This window comes from Empidonax traillii, unplaced genomic scaffold (assembly GCF_003031625.1).
Source record: "Empidonax traillii isolate 1590-97213 ecotype Southwest subspecies unplaced genomic scaffold, ASM303162v1 scaffold98:size2021230, whole genome shotgun sequence".
Lineage (NCBI taxonomy): Eukaryota > Metazoa > Chordata > Aves > Passeriformes > Tyrannidae > Empidonax > Empidonax traillii.
In genome coordinates, this window is record NW_020955291.1 from 791,911 (window position 1) to 817,870 (window position 25,960).

The following is a 25,960-nucleotide window of genomic DNA, read 5'->3' on the forward strand; positions in this document are numbered from 1 at the left end:
GTCATCATCCCAGTGTCCCTCAGTTGGGTGAATTAATAGATCTGCGTTGTTGTATTAGTGTGGTGGGAGATATATTTATAAGCTCTAAAAATAGTTCCACTTGCTTGTAGAACACCAGTGCAGACTTCTGCAGCAAAAGAAGAGTGTTCATCCGGTGTGTGAGGATGCGGAGTTTGTCACTTGCCCCTACTGTACACGTATGACAAATTGGTCTTGTCTTTTTGCACATTCAGGCTGTCTTGCTCTAGGCTAGAAATGGCTTTGGTGACACATTGCAGCAAAAAGCGCGTGTGTGGAACATGAGTTGTTTGACTGATGTGCATGCAGTGTGTTTGTAGAACAGTTTTTATGACAGCTTTTCTTTATGGGAGAAGATGTGTTGATGTGACACAAGTCCAGTGAAAGAGTGGTGTTCGTTTTTTACCAGCTGTGGTATGTACCAGCTTAATAAATTGCCTTTTATTCTTCAACATAGAGTATAACTTTTCAGGTTTTCTTCTGTGTGTGTTCCTCCATTATGGCTGCAAATTTTTCTCAAGTAATGGTGTGTTGGAAATGTGTGTGTTTTGACACCAGCACGGAGACTCAGTAGAAGTTAATACTGGTGTTTCCGGGGAGACATTCTGTGTAGAGTGGCTGAAAATGGGTTTGGTGTCTCTCATACTAGGCAGACTTGCCATTGAGAAAATTTAATAAATAATAAATTGCCATATTCTATATACAAGAATTTTAATTTGAACATAATGTTTTTGCATGAAATTACTGTTTACTGTTCATGTATAAGGGTTTTAACACATCGGTTCACATTTTTTAATTGAATTTCATGTGTGTTAACTTTGGAGTGAGAGGATGACAACATTTGTTACCCACTAATTTATGCTTGGTGTTACTAATGTGTATTACACAGGCAAGAATTCATGATCACAGTGTGAGTGCTATGTTTGTGTTGTAAGTGTTCAGGAAAAGTAGTAGTATAGTAAGAAATTTGTAAGGTACGAGCTTTCTCTTCAGTGTATGCTCTGTATTTTTTATTTTGTTTTAAAGAGTTTTGAGCAAATCTAAGATTCCTTTTTGAGTACTTGAAGTAAAGGGAAATCAAAGATTAATTTTAAGACTTCAGATTTCTTTTAGAAGTGAATTATACTTTGTGTTTCTCATGGTTTTATGGTTCTTTGATAAAATATATTTGGCTTGTAATTTATCCGCAGTGACAGGAGGCCTCTTAGAAACTGTAGCAACTTTTCTTCTTTTCTGCTCCCAGCACTACTTGGCATGGTGTTACGGGATGTGGGAGAGCTTTACACAGCCCTGTTCTGACTTTTCAAAATGCAAATCAGTGCCAAGGCTGTCTTTTATAGAAATTACCAAAACCACCCAACCCCAAAACTAACAACAAAACACAGCTCTCTACCCTCTTCCTCCACTGCAGAAAGAAAAAGTTAATTCAGGAATAGGGAGCATATTCTATTTTGCTGTGAATATTAACGTGATAATTTCTACTTCTTTGTTTGCATGTGTTTGTTTTAGGAGTAACAGAAGGTGATCAGCCTCCACGTGCTGCACCATCTATCTCCTCCTCTTCTTCTGGGAACAGACAAAGACCTGAGATTGGATCTTTTCTTAGAAAAAAGAAAACGAGTGATATTTACTTTGTTACACTTGTGTGGGCCATCGTCATTGTTCAGATCTGGCTAAATTTTTGGATTGTGCAGCTATTGCCAGTGCCTTTTGCAGGTAATAATCCAATTGTTAGAAATATTTGTTAAATGATGACTTTAGCTAACCTTAGGCACTGTGTTAAATAAAATAGAAGGAAAGGCTTGTAGGGTTGTATGAGTTTTAAATTAAAACTTCTTCAAGACTTGTTAAGATGAATTTTAGCTTCAGATAAGAAGATTGATGTGTGCTGTCTGTAACCATGTGGTTAACTCTGTAAAATTGCTTTGTCTGTTGACTGTTGTAGTTACTTGAAATGGAGTGCCGTACCTTATGTAGTAAAAATACTTCTAGTTTAGAGAAGTTAGTTTTTCCTCCTCTTAATGTCTTCTCTTTCATATTTTTGCACCTATAAATAGCTGTTATTCAATAGTGAAGCTTTACTCATGTTAACTTTTAAGTTCTATCAAAAATAGGTTGCTAGGCTCCGTGGACAAGTTGGGTTGGCCCCAGATAGTGGCCAAGTGCTCGCAAAACCAATCTGGGCTTATCCATGAGCTGCAGTCCCTTCTTTATGGAGGTACCAGCTCAGGCTTCCTATCCCTAGACCGTAGTCCCTTCAGGAGGTATACCTACTCTAGCATGGGTCCTCCACAGGCTCTGGTCCCTCTGAGTGGTGTGCCTGTTCCACTGTGGAACACTTCTGCTTCCCTGGCCTTTTTATTATCTCTATACATCCCTCTGTCCCTTCTTCCTCTCTAGTTACTTGTTCTTACTATGCTTCTTCCTATTCTCCTTGTCTAGTGTTTTGTGGCCTTTCTTAAATACATTTTCACCAAAGCACCACAGACCTGTGCCTGCAGGGCTCAGATATGGCCTGTGATGGATCTTTTGTGGAGCCACCTGGAACTGTGTCTCTCCTCGTGAAGGTCACCCCAGACGACACCCTGCTACCAAAACCTTGAGATTTGCAGACAATACACAAAGATAGTGTAAACCATCTAGTTGTGCCTCTGGAAATCGTGGCTGTAGGGCCATAATGGCTCAAGGGGCTGTGAACTCCTGGAGGCACAGTAAAAGGAACAACTGCACCTTTGGCTGTGGCACTGTAGCAGCAACTCAGGGGTATTGTGATGTCTAGGCATATAAATAGCTGAATGCCAGGTAAGAGGAGAGAGGGGTTTGACCTTTGTTTCATTCCAGTGTAGTTTACTACAGAAGAAACTTCCCAGTTTTGGTGTCTAGGTATCATGAGAAACGGTGATCAAAAGTGATAAAAAGATTAGAAAATGAATTTTAGACTTATTAGAAGCAGAGCTTATGTGGCTTAGTTTATTGAAAAGTCAAGGAGTGACTTAACCAGTGTTCAGAAATGCCTACTTGCGTGGGAGGAAAAATGGATGGAACAGTTCTGCAGTTAGACAGATGGCAGTGAATGGCTTTAAGCTTGAGCCAGACAAATCTAGATTAAAGTCCATATCTATAAATGAAACAAATGAATACTTCTGCTGCCAGTCATTAGGTCTAAAGTAACTACCCAACCAATAAACTTATGCTGAAAGAGAAATTACTTTTGGGAATATTTGTTACTTATTGCCTTAGCAGTGACACTAGACCTTTAAGTGCTTTTTCTTAGCATATAGCTGAATATAACTGGATCATCACAAAAATATTACAAATAAACAGTATAATGGTGAATGAAGCCAAATTTAGAACAGTTGATTACATTAAATGTCAGAAGGTTAATTATGATAAACTGGAATCATCATAGGAGAGTTAATAGTTAAAATATTTGGAAAATAGGAAGGCTTATAAAGCAAACTCCCTTGAAACTGTTCAAGTTTAATGAGGCTTATAACTTTAGCCACTTCTGAGACCTTAAGAAGAATGCTTCTAGTATGTAAAAGAAAAAAAAAAAATCCACAAAAAAACCCCTCCCCTAAACCTTAAATAGAAAGGTGTTAATTTCACCAGAGTTCCTTTTATTGGTAGAGAGGACTCATAGGAAGCAACATTTAGATTATTAGAAACATCGTAGTACCATTAACATTTTTCCTTAAATACATTTGTACTTCAATGGAATGAGGCAATTTTTTAAAATTGCTTAGTGAAGAGGGTGGAAAAAATATACCGTAATTAAACCGTAAAATTAAAAGGTGAAAAGAACTGCTATGGATTTAAAAGCTAAGCAGTAAAACAGGTCGTGGAACACTTGGAGCATTTTGTTCAGTGATGTGAACCTGGGAATCCTGGTATTGCCTTTTTTTAAGATCTTTCATTTGCTTCCTTGCTTGTTGTTCCGTTGTATTGGTTTTTTCTTTTGTCTTCAGGTAATCTTCTGCTTCCTGGGATGTTTGGAATTTCTTATTAAGCAGCCTTTTTATAGTTTTGCTCACAACATTCTAGTAACAGTCCTCCTTTAGCTTTTTCTCTCTTACCTCTTTTTAACCTAATACAACTAGACATTTGCTTGACTGTAACACTTCCTGACATCATCTTTGCAATGAATGTACATTCAGTTATTTTGGGTGATATTGTTCAAATACTTATTTTTAAATTATAGTGGAAAGTTGAAATGCCGTTTCAGATGTGTTGTTCACCTTGTAAAATGCAAGCTTGTCCAGTTTTGCTGAGCAGCAGTTAGTGTATTGACCATGAGTTGCATTTCATTGTACAAAACTTCAGCCTTTAAGTTTGGTGCTGGCACTTGCACTGTATTTTCTTCTTTTTTATGTGTTTGACACATGACTTCAGTAGAAAAATTTTTGGATTATTCTTTCTTCAAGAGAATAAATCCCATATTTGCCACATGGTGGTACCAGAGGGTAGGTGAACCAAATGTCAGCAAATTGATGCACTGGCTCTCCCCGAACAAGAACATAAACTATCACAGGTGTGGCTTGCAGACGATGGGCTGTTGTGGAACTTTGATAAGCGCCCTGTGGATAGTGAAAGTTAAACTTTTAGGTTATGTGTGTTATTTTGTGCATCTCCAGGCAGAAGCATGGTGTGGATTTTTCAGGATGAGGTAGTGTACTGCCAGCTACTGTGGAGTTAACATATGGCAGTAAGTAATGAATCCAGTTTGGAGAATAGTCTTTCATTGTAAAGGAAAAGCTTTATTAAAAATACATTTGAATGTAGTGAGAGGGAGTTCACTACCAAATGTTGCCAAGACAAGGCTGATCTCAAAATTGCCTTTTTGATATTTAAAAGCAAAATCAGTAGTACCTCTGCAGAAGATTAAAATGGATACTTCTTTACTATATTTATAGTAAAATATAGTAAAGTGAATATAGTGAAATAAGTCTGCTGTCAGTTCTTCAAGGAAAGGTATAATTTAAACAGTGTAAAGACCTAAAACTTAAGAATTTAGGCTGAAAATTTTGTTTTATATGTAAGTTAAAGTTATATTATGCTGTTAAGTTCTGAATGTGGTATTTTACGTGGAGTCACCTGTCGTGGTGTGTGTATGAACATGTGAGAAATCCACTGTACTGGAATCATGGAATGACACCCAGCTCTTGTTCAAGTCTTTAGCTGCAGTATTGAATAGTGTGCGGGCACCTTTCTTCTGCTGTCATCTAAATTCCATGTGGATAAGCCCAGCTGTGAAGCGAGTGAGGAGATTAGTACTAAAACCACTTGAAAATTCTGAGAGTGGTTTCTACTGGGAAATAAAACTCAAAAGTCTTTTCCTTTCTTTTTCATAGGTCTTTCGGAATGGAATAGGTATGTAGTCTTGTGGTGTTTGTCTGAAATCTCTGATACTTAATTTCCTTCTTATGGTTACAGTTTGGGCACTTAAAAAACTCGTGGTTCATTTTGGAGTTTTGAACTTCTTGGCAAACCATTGCAAAAGTTGGTGGCAATTTGTTGAGAATTTTGTGAAGGAACGTCAGGAGGCTCTTGCTCCACGGCCCATCAGAGGACTCGGAAGTGTCATGCTAAAGCTTGACAGTAAGGTATTTCTGCTTACTTCCTTAAGCAACTTGAAAGTTTGTTTTATTCTCTGTTCACCATATGCTGAGATGCTTTGATTCTAAAATAAATGTCTGTCACTAATGGATATGTCTTTCATGTGAAACTGTTTTATGGTGTATTTTAAACTATGTCTCTTCTGTCACTATTCATACACTTAAGTATGCATTTAAATTTGTTAAATGATTACAGGCAAAGCTTGACAGAAGTCACTTCTCAATGTTGACTTAGCTTTATAAGCTTCTTTGTCTGAGTAAGGCAGACCTCTCATGGTTTAGTCCCAAAGATTTTGAAGTTAAACTTTATGAGCTTTAGTGTGAAGGATAAAATGTTCCTACTTTTGTTGTGAAAACTTAATTTAAAAATTGAACCATTGTATTCTGTAAGTAGGGCCTGAGATAATTTGGACACACATTTGTTTATACTGTGGGGAAGTATAATTGTTGAACAAAGTAGTATGGTCACACAGAAGTGAGTCTTCCCTCTGTAAGAGAAGAAGTATGTGGGGTAAAATATTTGGGAAGTGCCATACAATAAGTCGTCTGTGTTACCCTCCATTCTCCCCCGCTCAAAACATGCTCACATTTGCATAGCAAATTGCAGAGTTGGAAAGCTCCGTGAAATTTATAAAGTGTCCGTCACTTAGAATTTAAGTTTTCACATAAACTGATGGATTTTTTTTTGTAATAGCTCTGCCAGTGTATAAGAATGTGCTTTCTGTAACTGTGTTGTTGAAATGTTCTCTGCTTTAGAAAAAGCCATTATCTCAGAGTTTCTGTAACTGAAGAACTGAACCCTGTAAGTACATTTGTCAGAGCATCTATACCTTGGCAGATTGGTCTGCAGTTTATAGCTCTGAATTCCTACAGCACAGAGAAGAGCTTAAGCCTGGATCTGATTGGTAAATGGATGTCAAGAGGTCAACAGAAGCATTAAAAGGGCTCTAGGAAAAAAAAATTCACAGGCTTCATTAGGAGTTGGAAAAAGGAAAAACCTTTAAAAATGCATCTATGAATGCAATAAAGCAGTTTTCCAAAGGTAGTGGAAAGTATTAACATGTTGGGATAAAAGCTTACAGTATACAAAGCTTTTCATTAAAAGGTTTTGTTTTGTAAGTAAGAAGACTCTCTAGACACAATATTGAATGTATTGTATTTCATAAGTTGTCAAGTTTAGTACCCTTGTATTGCATAACTGTATGATACAGTATCCTTCCTAATTCCACTAAGTCTTTTCTCCTTAAAGAAGGTAGGGCTTTAGTGTGCAGCAGAACTCCCTGCTCTTCAGCTTAAATTTATTAAAGGTCAGTTTATATTCATGTTGTTCTTGTCTAAGCAAAAGAACAGTGTTGGCATAAGTCATTTCTCCATCTCCCTTCTTCCTCCCATTTTTTAAATGATAGTCATATTTTCCTTCTGAGTCTTTGCTGTATATATTAAACCAATTTAAGCTCTCCTAGTTGTTACAAGAAATACAATTGATACTCTGCATGATTGTGTTGTCATCATTTGTGCCTATTCTAATTCGTTTCAACTGGCTTTTATCATGGGTGGCTGGAATGACGTGTTCTTCCAATGCTTATCACACTAACGCTTCTATATCTTTTAAGTTCTACTGGCTATGCTTATTCTGTATATTGTTGGAACATGGATGCATCATATCTCTGAGAATTTGGGAAGCAATGCCGTAGAATATTGCCAGTTATGTTTTTTGTGGGGACAGGGAAAGAAGAGAATTGAAAATGACATCCTTGCAAGATTTTTTTTGAAAGGATGGATGAACTGTATTTAATTTGGATTATCAAATGTTTTGACTTCAATAAGGGCTGTTGAAGAGGAAATAAAAAAATATGCAAACAAAATAGAAACTTGAGTAGTAAATTGCTACAGCTTACCTTAATTTCCTTTGCAATTAGTTATTTAACTTTCTAGTATTTTATTTGTACTTTGTTTTCGTGGGAGGTAAAGCTGCTTAGGGTTTTTGTTTGGTTGGGGTTTTTATTTGTATACTAATTTAATTGGAAACTGAATCTCAGCATCAGAACATATTTAGGCCCTTACCAAAGTACAACAAGCCATTGACAAGGTCTGTTTCACACAAATATTTAGTGGTACTACCTGGTCTGGCAAACTTAGTATGCCCAATTAGGAAATAGTTCCAGATTTGAGTAAAACACAGTGAGGATGAGGAAGACAGAGTGACATGTCTTTTTATCCCAAACAAAGTTCAGGAGGTTAGTGTAGATAGTCTGGAAAATAACCCATTGTGAATAATGGGAGAGTACTGCTTGTGCATACAAATCTGAGCTTTACTAATTACGTCTGTTTTTTTAAATAAAAGCAGCAGGAAAAGAACTGCTTCTCTTCTTTCCAACTGCTCATCTACCTCTGGTTATCTTGGAAATGCAGACAAATTTGAAATAAAGAGAAATTCTGGTCAAGAGAAAAGGAAGTAGGGCATTGCTTTTACTTTTCCTTATAAACAGTAGGTCAGTCTATGCCTGTATGTGCACACCTCCTTTAATCCTTTGAAAATAGGATCTCCTTACTGTATTCTTTAGTTCCTGGTTACGCATTTCCCCAATGAAGTCAACAGATGCAGTGGATCAACTGTGAGAGACTTCTTGGAGGAAAGAGTAGGGAGTTTTCTGTTGTCATCCACTAAGTCATCTTAAAACTTTATAGACATGATATCATGCATGTTCAATTTGGTTTACTTATAGTTTTTTATTTTTAATAATACTCTTGTCTTTCAATATAATGACTGTAGTTTGATTATAGAGTTTGTGAGGGAGCTCAGCAGCAGAGGCAGTAGCTCATCTGCATGCATTAGACTTCCACTAGTTGTGATGTGCTTTCTGGTGGACTTGAGTGAATCATGTAGTTATGTGCTTTTTCTGGGTGTAGCTCACTAAAATTTTATATATGTATTGTTTAGGTTGTTTGGGCTTCGGGTAAAGTCAACGTTTATTTCTTCTGGTACCAAGTTTACTATGTAGTTAAAGCCAACCACAGAAAATGTGCAGAATCTTTACCAATGCATATATTACAATAGGAAATACTTTCATAGGCATATAAGATTGTAGATAAATAGTTTTCCAATAAAATACTGGAAAAGTGGCTATGGTCTTAATACTTTTGGATGACTTGAAGATTAGAATTAAGATGTAGCCTATTTTCAAATGTAGATTGATTACATCTGTAGAACTACTTAAACATCAGTATTGGTAAGCTAGTGGGCAGGTAGGGCCTCTCAGGTATTATCTAAAATATTATTAAAAATATAGTTATTTTTGACTATAGCATATAGCATTATTTCCTAGTTATTTGACTATAACATATGGTGGTGTTTCCTAGTCATTGTATGTATCATCCAATTCCAGGAGGCTGAAATTACAGAAAAATCCCAAAGGCTTCCTTTACATTCTGCTAAAATCTTGGGCTGATAATAGAGCTCTAGCTTTTGATGTATTTGTATGGAGTTGCATAGTGGAGAAATGCTACCTGTTTTCACTGATAAATTATTCCACAAGTGAAGAAATAAAATAGAAACAAATTCAACAGTGTCAGTTTGAGGTTTTTGAAGGTTTGTCATTGCTTTCTATTGCTGTGATTATTTCCATGAATAATAAAAGCTACCAAAATGGATGCTTTATGGCATATTTTATTTTTGTTTCCTGATGTTCATGTTTTTTTGTAAATCTGTTTCTTGCCTCTGTTCTAACTAAATGAACATTATGAGATTTTTTAAAATTTGAAATATTCTTACCTTTTGTTTCCATTGGGAGCTAATATAATTAGTGTCTACTGGTGAACACATTACATTTACTGAGCATTCAATGGTCTTGCTTTTAGGAAGAAGTAAACATCACATACTTGATCTTAACCTCTAGCATAGATGAATAACAGCGTTAAAGCTTTTCACTGTTGTTATTATGCTGCTAATTGGTTACTAATGGCTAGAATTAAGAGTATAGTACTACATAAACTAGGTCCTAAAATGAGTGTACTTGAGCATATGGATGAGTATCAGTAAGGAAAAATAACTGTAGTGCAAAAGAAGAAATTAACTGTTGACTGTTGAGAAATGCAAGGAGGATTAAATGAAATCCATACATTTATTTGATCTACAGTTGCTGTTGTATGTATATCAGAATTAATTATGTATTTGATGTTGTGCCATTGAATGTGAATGTTTTAATATAAATGTGGTACCAAAAAACTTATAAAATTTATTTAACAGTAATTGACGTAATAGGAGTGTTTTGAAATATATAGGAAACTGCCTGAATGAGAGTATTAAGGCAATAAACAAGTATCTCATGTTAAGTTTTGGTGTTTTGTTAAAGTGCCCTTCTCAAAGTCCTTTTACAAGTCCTGCTCTGAAATCTGAAATGGTAGTTCTCAGTATAATTGAACTGGAATTGCCCAGATTATTCTGATAGCTGTGTTAATATCATTAAAGTTGCTCCTATTTGTTATATCCCTCCTTGTTTGAAAAACTGCATGTTAATAGTAATACCTACATTCTTGCATTAGAAGTTATGATCTTTTCTTCCTATTACAATTTACCTTTGTGTCTAAGACAATTTCATTTTCATTCTGTGGATGACTTTGCCTGCCTGTCATTGCTTTTTTTCCCTATTACTGCATTTTTCAGTAATTTTCCACTGTGTTGTCTTTTTTTCCCTTTTCTTCCATCTCCCCCTGCCACTGACAAGCTGTGGCACTGGCTTAATAAGAAGGTAAATAAAGAGAAAAATTGTGATTCCAACTAATGGATTCTGTGGTTTTGGGGAGTTTGATTTTTTTTTTTACTATTATTTTTATTTTGCAGCATGAACACTCCTTAACATGCCTTGCTTTGTAGATCTCTCTCTTGAATGCCTCTTTTCCAGCTCTTGATATAAGCTACTGAAGGTCATATAATTCTACCTGATCTCTTGTCTTCTACTCCACTGAATGCACATAGTTAAATGTTTTGTACAGCAGAATATTGCATTAGCATTTCAAGCAGCAGTTTGATTTAGTGGCACTTCCATTTAAGAACAGTTGATCTCCACCTAGTCTCCACTTGTACGCAGAACAAAACCAGTTCTCTCCTGCTCTGGAGAGGTGTTCTCTGCTCAGGGAAAGCATCAGTGAACTGAATTAACATGGGAGTGGTGAGGTTGTGAAGGGCAGTTGTAAAGTTATGAGTGTAAGCTCTTGCAAATAGTGCATTGACTGGTTTCAATCAGTGCTGTAAATCTTTTACTTTTGAAGTGTCAAACTTGCCTGTGTACATGGGCATAGCACATAGTGCACCAGGAGTGAATACATACATACTGATATGGAGTGTACCAGGAGTGAAACGAGACTTTGTGTGACCTTAGAACTGCTGTATTTAACAACAGTCTGAAGGGAAGTGAGGGCTAGTAAAAATAAAATAAAAGAATAAAAGAAAAAAAAATTAAAGTAGTTGGTACAGCTAAAATATTTTTTTCCTTTTGTATGACTTTCAAATATGTGTGACATGTTTTATAAGAATTGTCATTCCCAGTTCCCATGGTTCATCTTAGCCAGCTAGGTTTAACTGTTGTTCTTTGGGGAACTGCCATTCCAAGAGAAGTTAAAACTGATTTGGCTTCATGTGTGACTGAAATCTAGGCAAGTCCTTGATGCATTAATATCTCTCTGGGACCTGGGCAGTGGTATTGCTTGAGACAAGCACAGATCTGGGGAGAGATGCCTACAGTGTGTGCATGGCTGCAGGACCTCAGAGTTTTATAAGTCAAAATCTAGTATGTGATAAAATATACATAAAAGGTCCTTGTAAACAATGAAATGGGACTGCATAGCTGGTATCTACAGGGGGAGGCAGATGAGGAATAATGCTGCATGTAGTATCTAGGCTAAGCAGCTCTAATGAATTTAGGAAATTTGATCTTCAGTATTTGATGAGTGAATCCAGGGTTGTATGTTGGGGGGGGAGGACTTTCTATGTTTCTGATCAAGAGGGTACAGTTGCTTGCTTCAAGTTTAGTTATATTTGTCCAGTTATATTGGACAAATATTTTATTATTGTATAATTCCCAAGAGGGGAATTTTTGAGTGTTCTTTTGCCATTTACTATAGTTTTCCTGGTTTAAAATTACATTTTTATTTCCCAATTTTGAAGTGTTTGTCTTACTTAGTGCCCTGTGGTTAGTAAATATGTACAACCATAACCCTTCATAATTTTTTTTCTTGTTATATATTGGTTTGTTAGCACAGTTCAGGTGAGAAGCTGAGTTCACTGAGCCACATATGAAAGTTTTGTCTAAACTACTTTTTTTTCTGGCTCTGAATTTGTCATTTGCTTGTTTGAAAATATTGATAGGTTGCAGTGTAATTGCTTTAAACTCTAAAATGTCTGGATTTTAATTTTAGTTTAAAGATTTGCATTATTTGGCAAAACCCTGTGGATATTGTTTCTTAACAGAGTGGGATTTGTTAGTTCCTAGGAGTTATTTTTGAAAACTATTGGTTTACTTTAAAGTTTCAGAGGTAGAAATCCTGAAAGTCCTATGGTGTTAGATGCAGTGTTAACTCCTGTGCATGAGCATATAGTAATAATACTATAGTCAAGATGAAAAAATATGCAGTGTCAGGATCTTGTGGGTTTGTTTTGTTGTGGGTGGGTTTTTGTTTTGTTTGTTTGTTTGCTTCTTTTTAAATAATTAAAAAAAAATCATATACTACCAGAGGCAAAGAAAAGAGCGGATTTGTAATGCAGAACACTGGATACAGTTACAAGGTTGATTTCTTTTGCACCTTTCTACTTTTTACCTATCTTTGAAGGGAAGTGCTTCAGAGAACACCTAGATAAATTTCTGATATTCCAGCAGGAAATGAAAAATTAAAAATAATCACCTGATTGTGGTAGAGTTTGAAATGATGGTGGATTGGACTGCTAGTGACAAACCTTGGCTTTGTAATTCGTGTTCATGGCATATGTAACCCAAAATATAGAATAGATTCAGTTGGGCTAGCATAATTTGTTCTTTATAACATTGTCTATGTCAGAACTCTTTAGAAGGAATTACTAAATTCTGCCATTGTTGTTGGAGGGACACTGGTGTAAATAGACTTGAGACCCCCTGTAGACTGTTCTCTACCTTTTCTAGCTTAACTGCTCAACAAACTCATTTCAGCATAACCCTTGGATGTGTTCTGCTTACAGGCTTCTCCTTATTCTCATCAGATGATATTAGTGGGATGATATCCTCAAATATTAACTGAATTAAGGAGAAATAACAAGTCTAAGAAACGTCCTGGAAAAACAGTCCTTGTAAATAGTGGAGCTCTTTACAGAAAAAAAAAAAAATCCCTGTTGGTATTTTTATGTAGATTTAATTGAAAATTAAGTAGGTCTTCACTATGTGAGTAATGCAGTAAATCAAACATACTAGAAAAACTATTGCTCTAATGACTGTGCAGTGCGAAACATGAAAATATTAATTTATAGATGATGTGTCATACTGCATAACATGGAGAACCCATCTAGATAGTAGGATTTCTGATAAGCATGGACTGTAGTTCTATTACAGCTTAGTGTAATATGCTTTGTATCATCACCCAGAAGTTGAAAGAGGGAGAACTTGCAAATTATTTAGAAACTTTCTAATAGAATGAAACTCATCTTAAACTTTTTTTCCAGTGAGCTAAATTTAAAAAAAAAAAAAAAAAAAGAAATTGATAACCTTTTCCTTCAAAACTGTGACAATAGTTTTAGGATAGTTTCTTTGTGGACAGTCTATCAAAAATCAGTAACATTTCAGTTTGGTTTTACAAGTGTGACCTTCTGTAGCTTAGGAGCCTGGCTTTCCTTTATCTTTGCATAATTTTGGATGTTGTGGCAGCATCAGCTTCCTGCTGTTGACTAACCTTTAGATTAGAAGCTTGAAACTGAATAAAAAACTTAATAATCTCTGGCTAATGGCTAGTGTTTAGTCAGTACATGTTTGTCTTTGTGTGCATGCCCATGGTTTACAGGAAGGATATAAAGGGAAATCTGGCAGGGTTGGGGTAAGAGAGAAGTCTAGACCTGATATAGTGGTAAGTACAAGCATGAAGGGATTTAACAGAGCAACCTACCTGCAGTAACATAGCACCTATGCATTATTTAGCATGAGTGTGTAACAGTGAGTGCTTGCTAAGGAAGCACTGTGGGTCAATGTAGAGGAAGGGAGTTTCAATAGCAAACAAACAAACAAAAAAAAAGAGAGAGAGAGGAGTAAATAGAGCCCTAAGCGAATGTTGTGTGTTTGCTTTTACTTCTGCAATACTCAGTCCAATTCAGTCTTCTCCAGTGATGTCTCTGTACCAGTTATAAAACTTGGATCTCCTTAAGACTATTTTGAGAGATGTTATTGCAGTACCTTAGCAAAGCTGGCTTTCATCTGTCTTGCTTGTCCAAGTAAGTAAAGACAAGGTGGGCTTGCATGACTGAGGCTGCTACCTGTGCATCATCAGTGCTGCCATAGTTTTACTAACTAAATTAAAGGTAGTTCAGGCTTTACATGTTCTGCAGCTGCACCTTAATGGAAGTCTAGGCATATTTGAACCCACGAGACAGAGTGTCAAGAAAAGATACCTTGTTTGTCATGTGCTATCTCGGAGAGAGTCCTCATCCTGATCTCAGCTCTGTTGAGGTTACCCCTCACAATCACTGAGGTTAGCATTTTTTGAAGGCTCTTTGGAAATACTTCTAATTACATGGATTCAGTGAATCTGATTAAGGTGCTATGTGTAAGACTACTGGATTTCTTTTATCCCTAACTTAGAAAGTAAATAGCAATTATTTTGAACTTTGTCTAAAGTTTCTGAACTTTGCCAGCTTTAATTTTTAACAGCTTCATTTGGAAGCCCGTGTTACAAAATTTCCATCCCCTGACCATCTAATGTTTTTTCAGTGATACTTTTGATTTCTCTCCTTTAAAGCAGGGACTTTTATTTCTTGCTTCCCTTGCATAATCTTGCACAATCATAGATGTGTATGAGACATGGAAGGGCACAGCAAATCCTGTTTCAGTCTTGTTTCCAAGGAGGTAACAGCCCCATGTGGAGGTTACTCGAAGTTTTTCAGAGAGCTGCGGTAGCACAGGCAAGACATTTCTGATGGCTGAAATATGTCAGCAATGCTGAAAAGTGTTAAAAATATCTAAGACAAAATATTTTGCACATTTCCTCATGCTCTCTGAATCATTTCTTAATATAGTCCAGATTTTGTTAAAAAAACTTGCTGGCTCAACACCTTGTTACATTTAAAACTATTTTGTATTCTTTTAGTTTTTATCATCATCTTGAATAACAGTTTTAAAATGCTGAATATAATCCTTGTGTTAATTTAGGTCAAACAAGGAGCTGGTTGTAAAAAATTGAAGTTTAAAAATAATTGCTTGATGTACATTAACTGCTCAGCTGCTACAGGATGAACATCAAAAAAAAACACCTTAAAAATCCTTTTTTCAAATAGGAGATTTGACTTCAGTATTAACCAATTCAATCATCACACAGCAGTCTGTAGAAGTTAGTTGTTCCACGGCAAATTTCACATGTAGGGATAGGGCAAACAATGAAGAAAGAATTGATGTAAACCATCAGCATGCATATTAGTAGTTTTTTCAGATTTCTAACTAAAAAGTTACCAACTTAATTGTTGAATATATAACTTGTACTCAAAAGTACTTTCACCTACTACACAATAACTTGGACCTCAGTTCTCTTAAAGCACAAATTTTACAGTTCTGCTGCTGCTGCTTTTTCTTGTAATAATGCCAGATGGAGTAGCATTGGTATGTGAAAGCTAGAAAAATGTATTTGGTCAGACTTGCATGGGCTTTCACACCTTTTCAGTAAACAGCCAATTTATGTACAAAATGAAGCTCAGCTTCCACTATATAGAGCACTCTGCAAAGTTGTGTAACTGAGCAGTTTTATTGTTTTGAATGAAATGGTCAGAATTTCTCTGATCTTAAGTGGTATCACTATTTGTTTGTGGGCATGTATAGAATGGGCCTTTTCAGAAACTAACAGAACAAGATACACAGCTGTTTCCTGTATCAGTAGGTTTAACTAATGCAGGCTTAATGCTGAGCATCCTTTTGAGATTGGAAGTGGATAAAAATAGTTGGTGCTGAATAACTGACCTGATATTCAATAATGTAGAATGCCCCCTATCCCATTTCAGTTCACAAGGGGTGAGCAGGTCCAAAAATTTTATTACTTGCAAAAATACCTCATTTGTCATTTAAATGGCTCTTAGCTATTCAAATCTGAAAGTTATGGTTGTAGGTTACAGTATGCCTTGGTAACTTTGAAGTCCTGTGCAGACAGTATCTGTAAGTTTCCAAGTTAATGAATGACAAGAAACAAAGATAAATTTCTGGTTGCTAGCTGACATGAATGCTAGCTCCCTTAGGTCTAGTAAGTAACTGTTGAATTATTGCTTGCTTTGCAGAGAGCTTGCCGTGTCATGTGGTAACGTGTAAATGTTTTTTTGCAAAATCACATGCCATACCATGACCTTAATCATGCTAACATTGCTTGTTAATTGTTCATCTCCAAGCTTGGGCATAAATGCTGTTAGATTAGAGCCTGATTTTTTACTGTGATTGTAAATAAAGATAACAATACTGTTTTATAGTCATATAGCATTGCTTTCATTAAGTATTGAGTTATATGCCATAATTTGTTTATTTTCTTTTCTGCACAGATGATCGTGTGGTTGGAGAAAATGCTAGATAAAATAATCAGCATTTTTATAATATTTGTGCTAGTGATAGGAACCCTCCTGCTAGCCCTCCTCCTCACTGCGAAGGTACAATGTGCTAACAAATGTAATTACAGAACTCATTTTCAATGCTAATGAAGGTTGCTGATATCTATACTAAATTGTATAGTTTAAAGAATTTATCTAAATATTTAGTAACTGATTGCTCTGTAGTTGAATTTGTCACCATTCCAAGACTGTAAAACATACAGAAATACACCAGAGTCTCAGTATTTATATTTCTTTGAATTTCTGTGTTTATTTACCTATATGACAAGCCTAATATATAGACATTTGGAAATACAAAATTTATTCTGGTAAAAGAATTACTAACTCATATATTACAGGAATGGATTTGTTTTGCATCCGTTACACTCTCCTTGTCAACAGCAGAACTTTTTCATTTTCCTTGCATCAGAAACATTTGCAAAATGTATAATATGTATTTGTCAATGTGTTTATGTGATTGCCTGTAATAACCTCATGGTATCCTGTTTTGAGTTAAATGTGCTGAGATTCATGATCAGATGTTCTCTGAGACTGATTTTTCATTTGTGGTTGGGTTTTTTTTTTGCTTACCAGAAGAGGTCACTCATGTACTTTTTCTTCCTTTATTTTTCCTTAACGGAGCTGTGTTTATACTTGAAACAGTCAATGGAGGTTGAATGTTTGACCTGAATACAGTTACAGAACAAAAATCAATGGGTTCTGATGTCAATATTCTTTTTCCAAAATGTAGGCTTATATAATGTTGAGTTCTTACAATAGAAAACTTTAAAAATTGTGCAAACATTCCTGCCTAAAGCTTCCTTATATTCATAAAAGGACCATTAGGATGTTTATAAAAGGTGTCCTTTTATCATTCTTATTGAAGAATTTATTTGGTGAGGCACTTCATAGCATGGCTGGTTATGTTAGAGCTAAGCATTCATTAATTTTTACACTTCTTTGATCCATGGCTTAAAAAGGCCTATCTAAAACTGGGCTTTGTATTTTAGTACTTCCCTTGACAGCACTGCTGTATTGTTAGATTTTTTTTTTCCGCTGATGTGATAAGGTTTAAATTTCTATTTGCTGTTACTAGTGACAAAAATTGACAGAACATAATGATTATTGTATTGTTTATTGGGGTTAATGGCACATCATTCTCCTTAGTGGGTTGTTTGCATTGGAAAAATTATTCTTTAAATGTACAAACTGGTCACTACCCCCTCACCTGCCATCCTCTTCCCCATCCAAAAAAAAAAAAAAAAAGAAAATAAAGGGGGAATGAAAGAGGTCTTGCTGAATGTAGGAAGAGTTCTAGTTTGCATTACATAACATTTCTTCTCTCTATATTTAATTTAGGTACATCAAGAGAGTGTTCACATGATTCAAGTCACAAGCAGCTTGATCAATGAGACAGTAGCCAGTCACCCAGAATGGGCAAAGTAAGAATGCTGAAGTTAAGCGAATAGTATAGGGTGGGTGAACAAACTTCCAGGTGCTCTTATGCATAGTTTTTAATTTAAAAAATCCCCTAGGGGAACAGAAATGGAGGTGACTCTTGCAGGCAGATGTAAAAACTAAACTCTGAGGCAACAGGAATGTTTATGCATTACTCTTGAGGACTTTCCATGTGGTATCTCATTTGAGGATTTTGGTGGAGGACAGCTATATGAACTTCTCTAACTATAGCTGTGGAGAGGAAACTTATGTGGTACAGAGAATAAAGAGGTCAAATTTTTTTCCCTTTCACCTGTGGAAGAAAAGTACTGGCAAAGAATGCTCTCTCTGGAAGGGTGCAAGATGAGAGCTGAACTATTTTTTCAATGTGGAGAGCTGGCTGCAGAATGCCATTGAGGGAATAGGAGTTGAAGACCATGTTTTTGGAGTGAATTGAAGAGTTCAAGGGTGGAACGAATGGTGGATAGGGAGAGTTTGGTATGACTCAGTTGGGAAGGGCTGTTCCTGTTAAGAGTAGATGTGTATAGTGTATGCAGTGGGAAGTTTGTAAGGTTTAGTCTGTGTAATGATTACAGTGAACACCAAGGCAAATATTAAGGGAGGGAGAAGATTTTGAGAGAAATGCATCTAGAGAAAACCAAGAGCATACTGGTGAGCGAAGAAGTGATTGCATGAACACCAGAGGGGGAATAGGTGATATTGAGGAGTATGATTTTAAGGGGGGCCACGTTGCAAATGGCTTTCATTCTGCTGCAGCTAAACAGACACTGGGTAAAGGTGAGATACCAATTTAATACTAGGAGAAAAAAAAAAGTCTCCCAAACAAGAACGGTTGACTTTCTCAAGGGCACATTCTAAACAAAAATGATGGTGGTTTAACTGTATGTAAAGAAAGCACATACTGTGTTATAAGAGCAAAATGATTTTTCAAAAACAAAACTAAAAGGATATAGTTAATAACCACTGTAGTAATATGTGTTTTAGCACTACTTAAGTAATCACAGTCAAGAGATTGAAAAGTGCTTAAAATCTGTTTTATTCCTTCTGGTCATTTCTTTGTCTGGCCTTTCCATTTTGCCATAAGATGAAAGTAAGTGGTACTAATGAAAATGGAAATTTGACTGTCAAAAGCTTAATTCACATAATGAAAATACTAGAGTATTAGTTGAGTAATTACCAGAATTTCAGCCTAAATTTTTATTCTGGTGTTTGCATCCAAACCACTATATTTTAATTCATTAAGGGTAAATATACCTCTTGCCAAATCCATTAAGCTTCACCAGCTTTCAGAGCTTGATGCTCACATTACATTCAGAGCTGAGCAACTGACATATCTTGGAATTCCAATGCAGAACATTTGCGAAGGATTATACAGACAGAAGAGCTTCCATGTTGATCTTGGGTCATGTGAACAAATGTCCTGAACGGTGGGGTTTTTTTTTGTTTTGGAAGGACTCCAACAAGTGCCATTGAATCAGGATATAAAAAGAAAGTCAAAGCAGATATTGCATGTCTTGTATTCACAAGTGTTGGGATGCTGGCAACTCAGTAGGGTCTATTGCTTGGTCATTGAAAGTGATGTGAATCCCTGAAGAAATTCACAAGTGGGTAGTGCCGTGAGGACTCAGGAATAACTGATGTACAAACCTTGTTGCTTTTTCAGGGAAACTATGTTAACAATTTACAGTCCGCTTGTAATTGAGAAGGTTGTCTTTACAGCTAGATGAGACTGCTTCATATAGTATTTTCAGACAATTAGAACACCAGGAAAATTGCTAAGAATATAGTGTGAATAGCAGACATACAGATGGAAGAGCAGATCTCTCTTGAAAAATTTGAGATACCAATTTAATTAAGGTTTCAGGAACCTTGGAGAATTTCAAATGCAAGGACTTGCCTTAGATTTAATTGTGCTTTGCTTATGAGAAAATCTGTTCCTTGATACGTAGAAGGAAATATTCTAGTTGCAGTAAGTTTATATGTATTTAACCATAATGATTTGTTGTTGTTTCAAAATGTTGATTTGCGATGTGTTTTGGATGTAATGAAATCAGTAAAATACATAGCATTAACTTTGTTTTTCTTCTTTGAAAAAACCCCAGCTGGCTCCCAGAAGCCCAGGTAATTCAGAAGGCACTCAATTCCGCAGCAAATAATGTGTACCAGTATGGCCGAGAATGGATTACGCATAAGGTAAGAGTGAGCTCTTAAAACGCCCTTTAATGTTTATTTTTTTTTTAAATTTCTTACATTTCATGAGAGTGGAAAGAAATAAAAATGTATTCATCAGTAGTTCTTTTCTGTGATTAACTGTCTGGTTGACAGATTTTTCTGGTTTTTGTCTTGAAGGAAGAGTGGGAGTAATTTCAGTAGTCTTTTCTGCTCAGAGGATTATTTGTTTTTAATAGCTGAAGAATCTGTCATCATTTTAATGATTCCCAGTGAAAATGCATCAGATAAAACTGAGTAATATTTTTTTACCTAGCATTAGCTGTCCTCTCATAGACAATGTAGGCTTTTTTTATTACCACCACCACTCCTCCCCCTGTGTTCTAATTTCTGTGTGGGCGGGGTGTGGTGGATTGGATTTTTTTTTAATCATCGTCCACTTAGTTAAGCTAACTTTCTTCAGGGGAATTTGTCACGATTATATTTTTGTTTTGATATCAAGCACACATCTCAAATTGTTTGAAATATTTACTCCAAAGATATGAACAAGAATTTTTATTTAAGCATTTTAGACACAACATTGGTTTTTCAGTGCAGAAAGAAGTCCTCAGCTTGGTGTAGCAGAATGTTTTCTAGCAGACAAAGTCTTCATATTGTGAACCGTGTTGTCCAAAGTGTGTATTTCATAATGATACTCATATTTTCTAATAATTTGAGTTTGATCTATGCCTTTGCCAACGCTCTTATGTAATTCATAGAGCTTAGAGTTCATCAGTAGATGCCCTGTCCTGTATAATAAAAGGTTTTTGTATGTTTTAGCTCCATAAGATTTTAGGAGAAAAAGTGAATAACACCGCTGTGATTGAAAAACAAGTGCTAGAGCTGTGGGACAGGCTTTATCACTCTTGGTTTGTGAAGGTAGGTAAATTATTTAAATGGTATTCCTAAAAGCTATCACTTAGTACTCTGAGATAATTATGCTAAGTATGCATTTCTGAGAAAGAGATCAGCAGAACTTTGGATGCTGAGTAAAGGTCATAATAAAAAGCTGGGAAAAATTTCGAGTAAGATAGATCATTCTACAATCACAGTTTGAATACAGCCACAGGTATGTCCTTCACTTAAGTAGTAAAGTGTGTTTTTATATATGCCATTTAATTTAGGCTTCTCTCACTTTGTGTTTGGTAATCTCATAGTTTGGAGGTTTCTGTTGAATTTTGGTGTTGTTGAGCTGTTAGAAAAAGAAAACTGGTATTCTGCGTGATTTGTTTAACTTTCATTAACTTGAAATTGGGAGAAAGAAATTGGCCCTTCATTAAGTTTCTTACAATGCATTTTTGTAGCCATCTTTTAGTGGGTTCTGTACACTGGATCTTGAAAAGTTCCTAAGAGTTAAACCATTTTTATGCTGGCAATGCTGTTTACCTTTTAAAGGAAAAAGGAATTCATTAGCCATGGTGCAATGGAAATATTAAAATCCTGAACTACTTCTGTATATTTAAATAATTGCAATTATAATATGTTAGCACTTTATACAATCATTTTTCAAGTACCTCTAAAGTTCCGAGAAGATTTCTGTATTAAAAGAAGTAACAGTTTCAGTATAGTAGTCAAAAATATGTTGTAAAGAATCAGTTTCTGAGAAGATAATGCTGTAGAAGGGCCTGTTGAGGGATAACATAACATTGTTGAGGAACGTGGGACCACCGAGTAAAAAGTGAAACTATATCTGCAGTAGATTTTTCTGACCTTAAGCACTTGAGAGTATTCAGTGTTTAATGATTGACCAAGAAAAGCACCATCTTTTGATGCAGCTCTCAGTTACACTGATAAACCTGTTGCTTTTACTAATCCAACCAGTATGTCAGGTGGTCTGTAGCATTGCACTGTTTGGTAGGGCTCTGTGTCACTACCTGTGCTGTAGGAGCACTTCTGTTGCTGCAGTACAGCACAGGGTGTGCCTGTGTTTGTTGTGTGGTGGGATTTCTTTCCTGCAGCTGTTACTTGAGGGAATACTGTGAGGCTTCTGTCTTGTAGATTCTCTTCTGGTAGGGTAAGAAACAACTTTCCTACCAATCAAAATGGTAGAAAGAGCTTTAGGAATTCGCTGATGCTCACTGCCTTTAATCTTGAAGTCTGTTCTTCCTCTGGCCACCATTTACAAACTAGACACCCTATGTTACCATTGATGTACCAAGAGGCAACCAATTATCTGTGGGCCAGAGGCAACTGCTCTAGAGTCTGCTCCTAAATCTTGCCCCTTCTCTCATAGCCCAGATCCATGTAAAACATTTCACACCAGTGCTTTTCACAACCCCCTGCAGCGCTACAGGCTGGGCACAGAGTGGCTGGAGAGCAGCCAGGCAGAAAGGGACCTGGGAGTTTGGATTGACAGGAAGCTGAACATGAGCCAGCAGTGTGCCCAGGTGGCCAAGAAGGCCAATGGAATCCTGGCCTTTATCCGGAACAGTGTGACCAGCAGGAGCAGGGCAGTGATTTTTCCCCTGTACTCAGGGCTGGTGAGGCCACACCTGGAGTGCTGTGTCCAGTTCTGGGCCCCTCAGTTCAGGAAGGATATTGAGGTGCTGGAGCGGGTCCAGAGAAGAGCAACGAGGCTGGTGAAGGGACTTGAGCACAAGTCCTGTGAGGAGAGGCTGAGGGAGCTGGGGTTGTTTAGTCTGGAGGAGGCTCAGGGGAGACCTCATCACTCTCTACAACTACTTGAAAGGAGGCAACCAGCAATAGGACAAGAGAGCATGGTTTAAAGCCAGGGGAGGTTTAGGTTGGATATTAGGAAGAAATTTTTTACAGAGATTGTTCAGACATTGGAATGGGGTGCCCAGGGAGGTGGTGGATTCTCCGTCCCTGGAGGTTTTCAAGATGAGACTGGATGTGGCACTGAGTACCATGGTCTAGTAATCACGGCATTGTTGGATCTGGGTTGGACTTGATGATCTTGGAGGTCTTTTCCAACCCAGTTGATTCTATGATTCTGTGATTCCTAAGAAGATCAATAGGTGGCAAGTGGTGTATATTTTAAAAGGTTCTACAGATGTGAAAGATCAGTAACTGCCACATCTGTGTACCCAATGAAGTATCAGAATAATAAACCATTTGGATGATTAAGGCATAACTCTTCAATCAAGGAAAAGCATCTCCTCTTCCTAGTCCATTCAGGTGTGGAGTTTTTTTGTTATTCTTGAGATGTAGTGCATTTTGTTGAGGAGGAATGTCTTCAGATACTTTATTTATCAACACATGAGGCCTTAGGTGGTGCAACAATATAGCTGCTGAATAACACAGAATTTGAAATATGTTTGAAAATGGTATCTAAATCTGCTAGTTAATGGAAAGACTTGTCTTCAAAAGTAGAACTAGTTGAACAGATAATAGGTCTTCATACACTTTCCAGATACAAAAGCCCTATTGGAGGGAGATTTTTGACTACTCATATGTTTATGCTCTAAATAAATTGCCAGCTCATTATGCTAATTATGTATCACAAAGTGTAACTGTGCATCTAGAAAGAATTGGTAATAAGCGGAAAATGTAATGCTCTTAGATAAATTAGTGCAGAAATGTCACTTGGAATGTTACTTTGCTATGTATGGCAAAAAAAGATACTGTCGTTTTGAATGCAGGCTGGTAAGGCTAAAGGTTTGGAAAATTTCAACAGAAGTAGTGGGATGCTTATTATGAAAATCAGATTTAAGAACTTGAGAAGTCTCTTACTATTAAAGATTAGGATGAGATCTGTTGGTGTCAGCGGGTTTACTTAAACTCACTTACAAAGAATTTTGACATCTCTTTCTGAAACACTTACCACAGTCCCAGACTGAGACAAATAGTCTTATTCTAGATGGTCATCAGGTGTGATTCATTGGACAATAGGCAACTTTATAATTAGGGTGGAACCATTTAAGGAATTAGCTGTTGTGGTTATGGCCGTGTCCTATTGTCTTGTGTTGCAGTTACAAAGGTTTATAGTCAAAAGAAATCCTTCATGCATCCAGTTTAGCTTTTACGTTTTGTGTGACTGAACATTGCCTGTGGAGAAACAGACACTAACAGTGAGAAAAACTACTTGTTTTGGCTTCTGCTTGCGTTTTCCTTTATGGGTTTAACTGGGAAAACTTTTATGTTGCGAACAGTAAATTATGTAGGCAGTAACTGAAATCAATACTACTTTCTTGTGTGCTTTCATTAAAAGCAAGATGGATACCATTGTATCTATCTTGCAGTAAAGTTAATTTGTAACAGAGGTAAACGACTACAATATACAGAAATGTAATTATAGGGGATAATTAACTACAGTTTTCTGACAGATGTTAGTTTTTTCAGTGTAGAGAGTATTTCCAGGTATTTTTGGGGATGACAGTTAAAGCAGCACTAGGCATTTAGATGCATGTTGGAACTGATCCTCATTAAGAAAGCATCAGTCTAAAACATCGCCCTTTGGCTTTATCATATCTTCAAATTTTTTGAATGTCTGTTGTCGTGATGTCTTTGTCTCTCTTTTTCAGAATGTAACACATTCTGGAAGACACAAAGGACACAAGTGGCACATAAACCGTCAAAACAGCTGGCTTGGAGATATTCTGGACTGGCAAGATGTCGCATCATTTGTTCATGATAACATTGAAACATTTCTCTCGGTATGTATTCTTTGCACTTATTACAAAATTGGTCTAACTTTTAACTGATGGCAGTTTCTCCCTGGAGTACCACTAAGGTTATGGATTCAAGAACATGGAAAATTGGGGAAATGCTCTTAGTGTTGCTTACAATAATCTAAGAAATTATTGTAAACCTATTTTAGATATAACCATAAACCAAACAGAACTGTTTATGATGAAGAAACTCTCGTGATTTCAGCATCTTCACTGATACTAGATTCCTAGACATCTTCCTGATACAGATTGTTACTGTAGGATTACCTGTGCCACCTGCAAGCTGGTTTTCAATGCTTTATATTATGTAATCTTTTTAAAAAGAAACCAATTGGTCTAGGTTATAATTGAAGAAACTATTGACTAAGAGATTGTGAAAATAAAACAAAGCGAAGAAAGTATTTTTTTTTAATCTTATTTTTTTTCCTTATATTATTATTGGGGTTGAAAGCATCTTATTTCTCTCTTATGAAAGTTCTGTAGAGAACTAATTTAATATTTTACACAGTGTGAATTCTTGAATTAATACACTGGACCTTTCATCTTATAAGGGGAAAAAGAAAAAGTATCGAAAGAAATCCAAACTGAAGTGTTTCACTAAAAAATTATGTAGAGTCCAAAATGTTTCATATACAGAGTCAATCCCCAATCTCTTTGACCTGAACTGTTATCATAAACTAGAAATATCTTTCGTTTTGGAGCACTATTGTTTATAACTAAATGACAACATAACAGTTCGTGGATACAATTAAAGTGAGTATTTGTCTTGAGACAGTTGTTGGTTTAGACTGGTGAGCATGTGTGCTTTTTCTGTCCTCCCTCAACTGCTACTTAAATTGCTACAGTTTCTATCATAGAAGAGGCTGTGAAACAAGAAAAAATGGAGGGAAATTTTTTATTGCAGTAAACCTTTTTTCAGTTAGTAGTGAAATTTGCTTAATACTTTCTCGAAGTTGGCCATTCATGCTTGAGGCAAAGTTATGAAAATGCACAGCACATCATGATTTAAAATCAATATGGAGTTTCCTTTTAGGCAAGCCAACAAGAGAGACAGGGGAAACTACATAAGTGCTAGCTGTGTCATTTGCAGGATTGCTGTGCAGTGCCCAAAAACCATGATGAAAAGTGTGCTTCAGTAATCTAAATGGGCTAGAGAAATGTGAGAAAAAGAGTAAAGAGACTAAATATTTAAGAATGAAATACATTATTACTAAACTATTCATCTAGCTAACATACTTGCTTCT

The 25,960-nt window shown here is 36.3% G+C and overlaps 1 protein-coding gene across 2 annotated transcripts in view; it reads left to right on the top strand.

Annotated features, from left to right (window-relative positions):
• The window catches only part of TMEM245 (transmembrane protein 245), a 75,111-nt gene that overhangs the window by 16,348 nt on the left and 32,803 nt on the right, over positions 1-25,960 (top strand). Inside the window, exons 5-12 of one of the 2 annotated variants that reach the window (XM_027881881.1) lie at positions 1,528-1,734; positions 5,452-5,621; positions 10,358-10,381; positions 16,375-16,479; positions 17,779-17,861; positions 19,980-20,070; positions 20,866-20,964; positions 24,570-24,701. In XM_027881881.1, coding sequence (XP_027737682.1) covers positions 1,528-1,734; positions 5,452-5,621; positions 10,358-10,381; positions 16,375-16,479; positions 17,779-17,861; positions 19,980-20,070; positions 20,866-20,964; positions 24,570-24,701 — 911 coding nt within the window. The remainder of the gene's footprint in view (positions 1-1,527; positions 1,735-5,451; positions 5,622-10,357; positions 10,382-16,374; positions 16,480-17,778; positions 17,862-19,979; positions 20,071-20,865; positions 20,965-24,569; positions 24,702-25,960) is intronic. The other variant, XM_027881882.1, reaches the window with a different exon arrangement.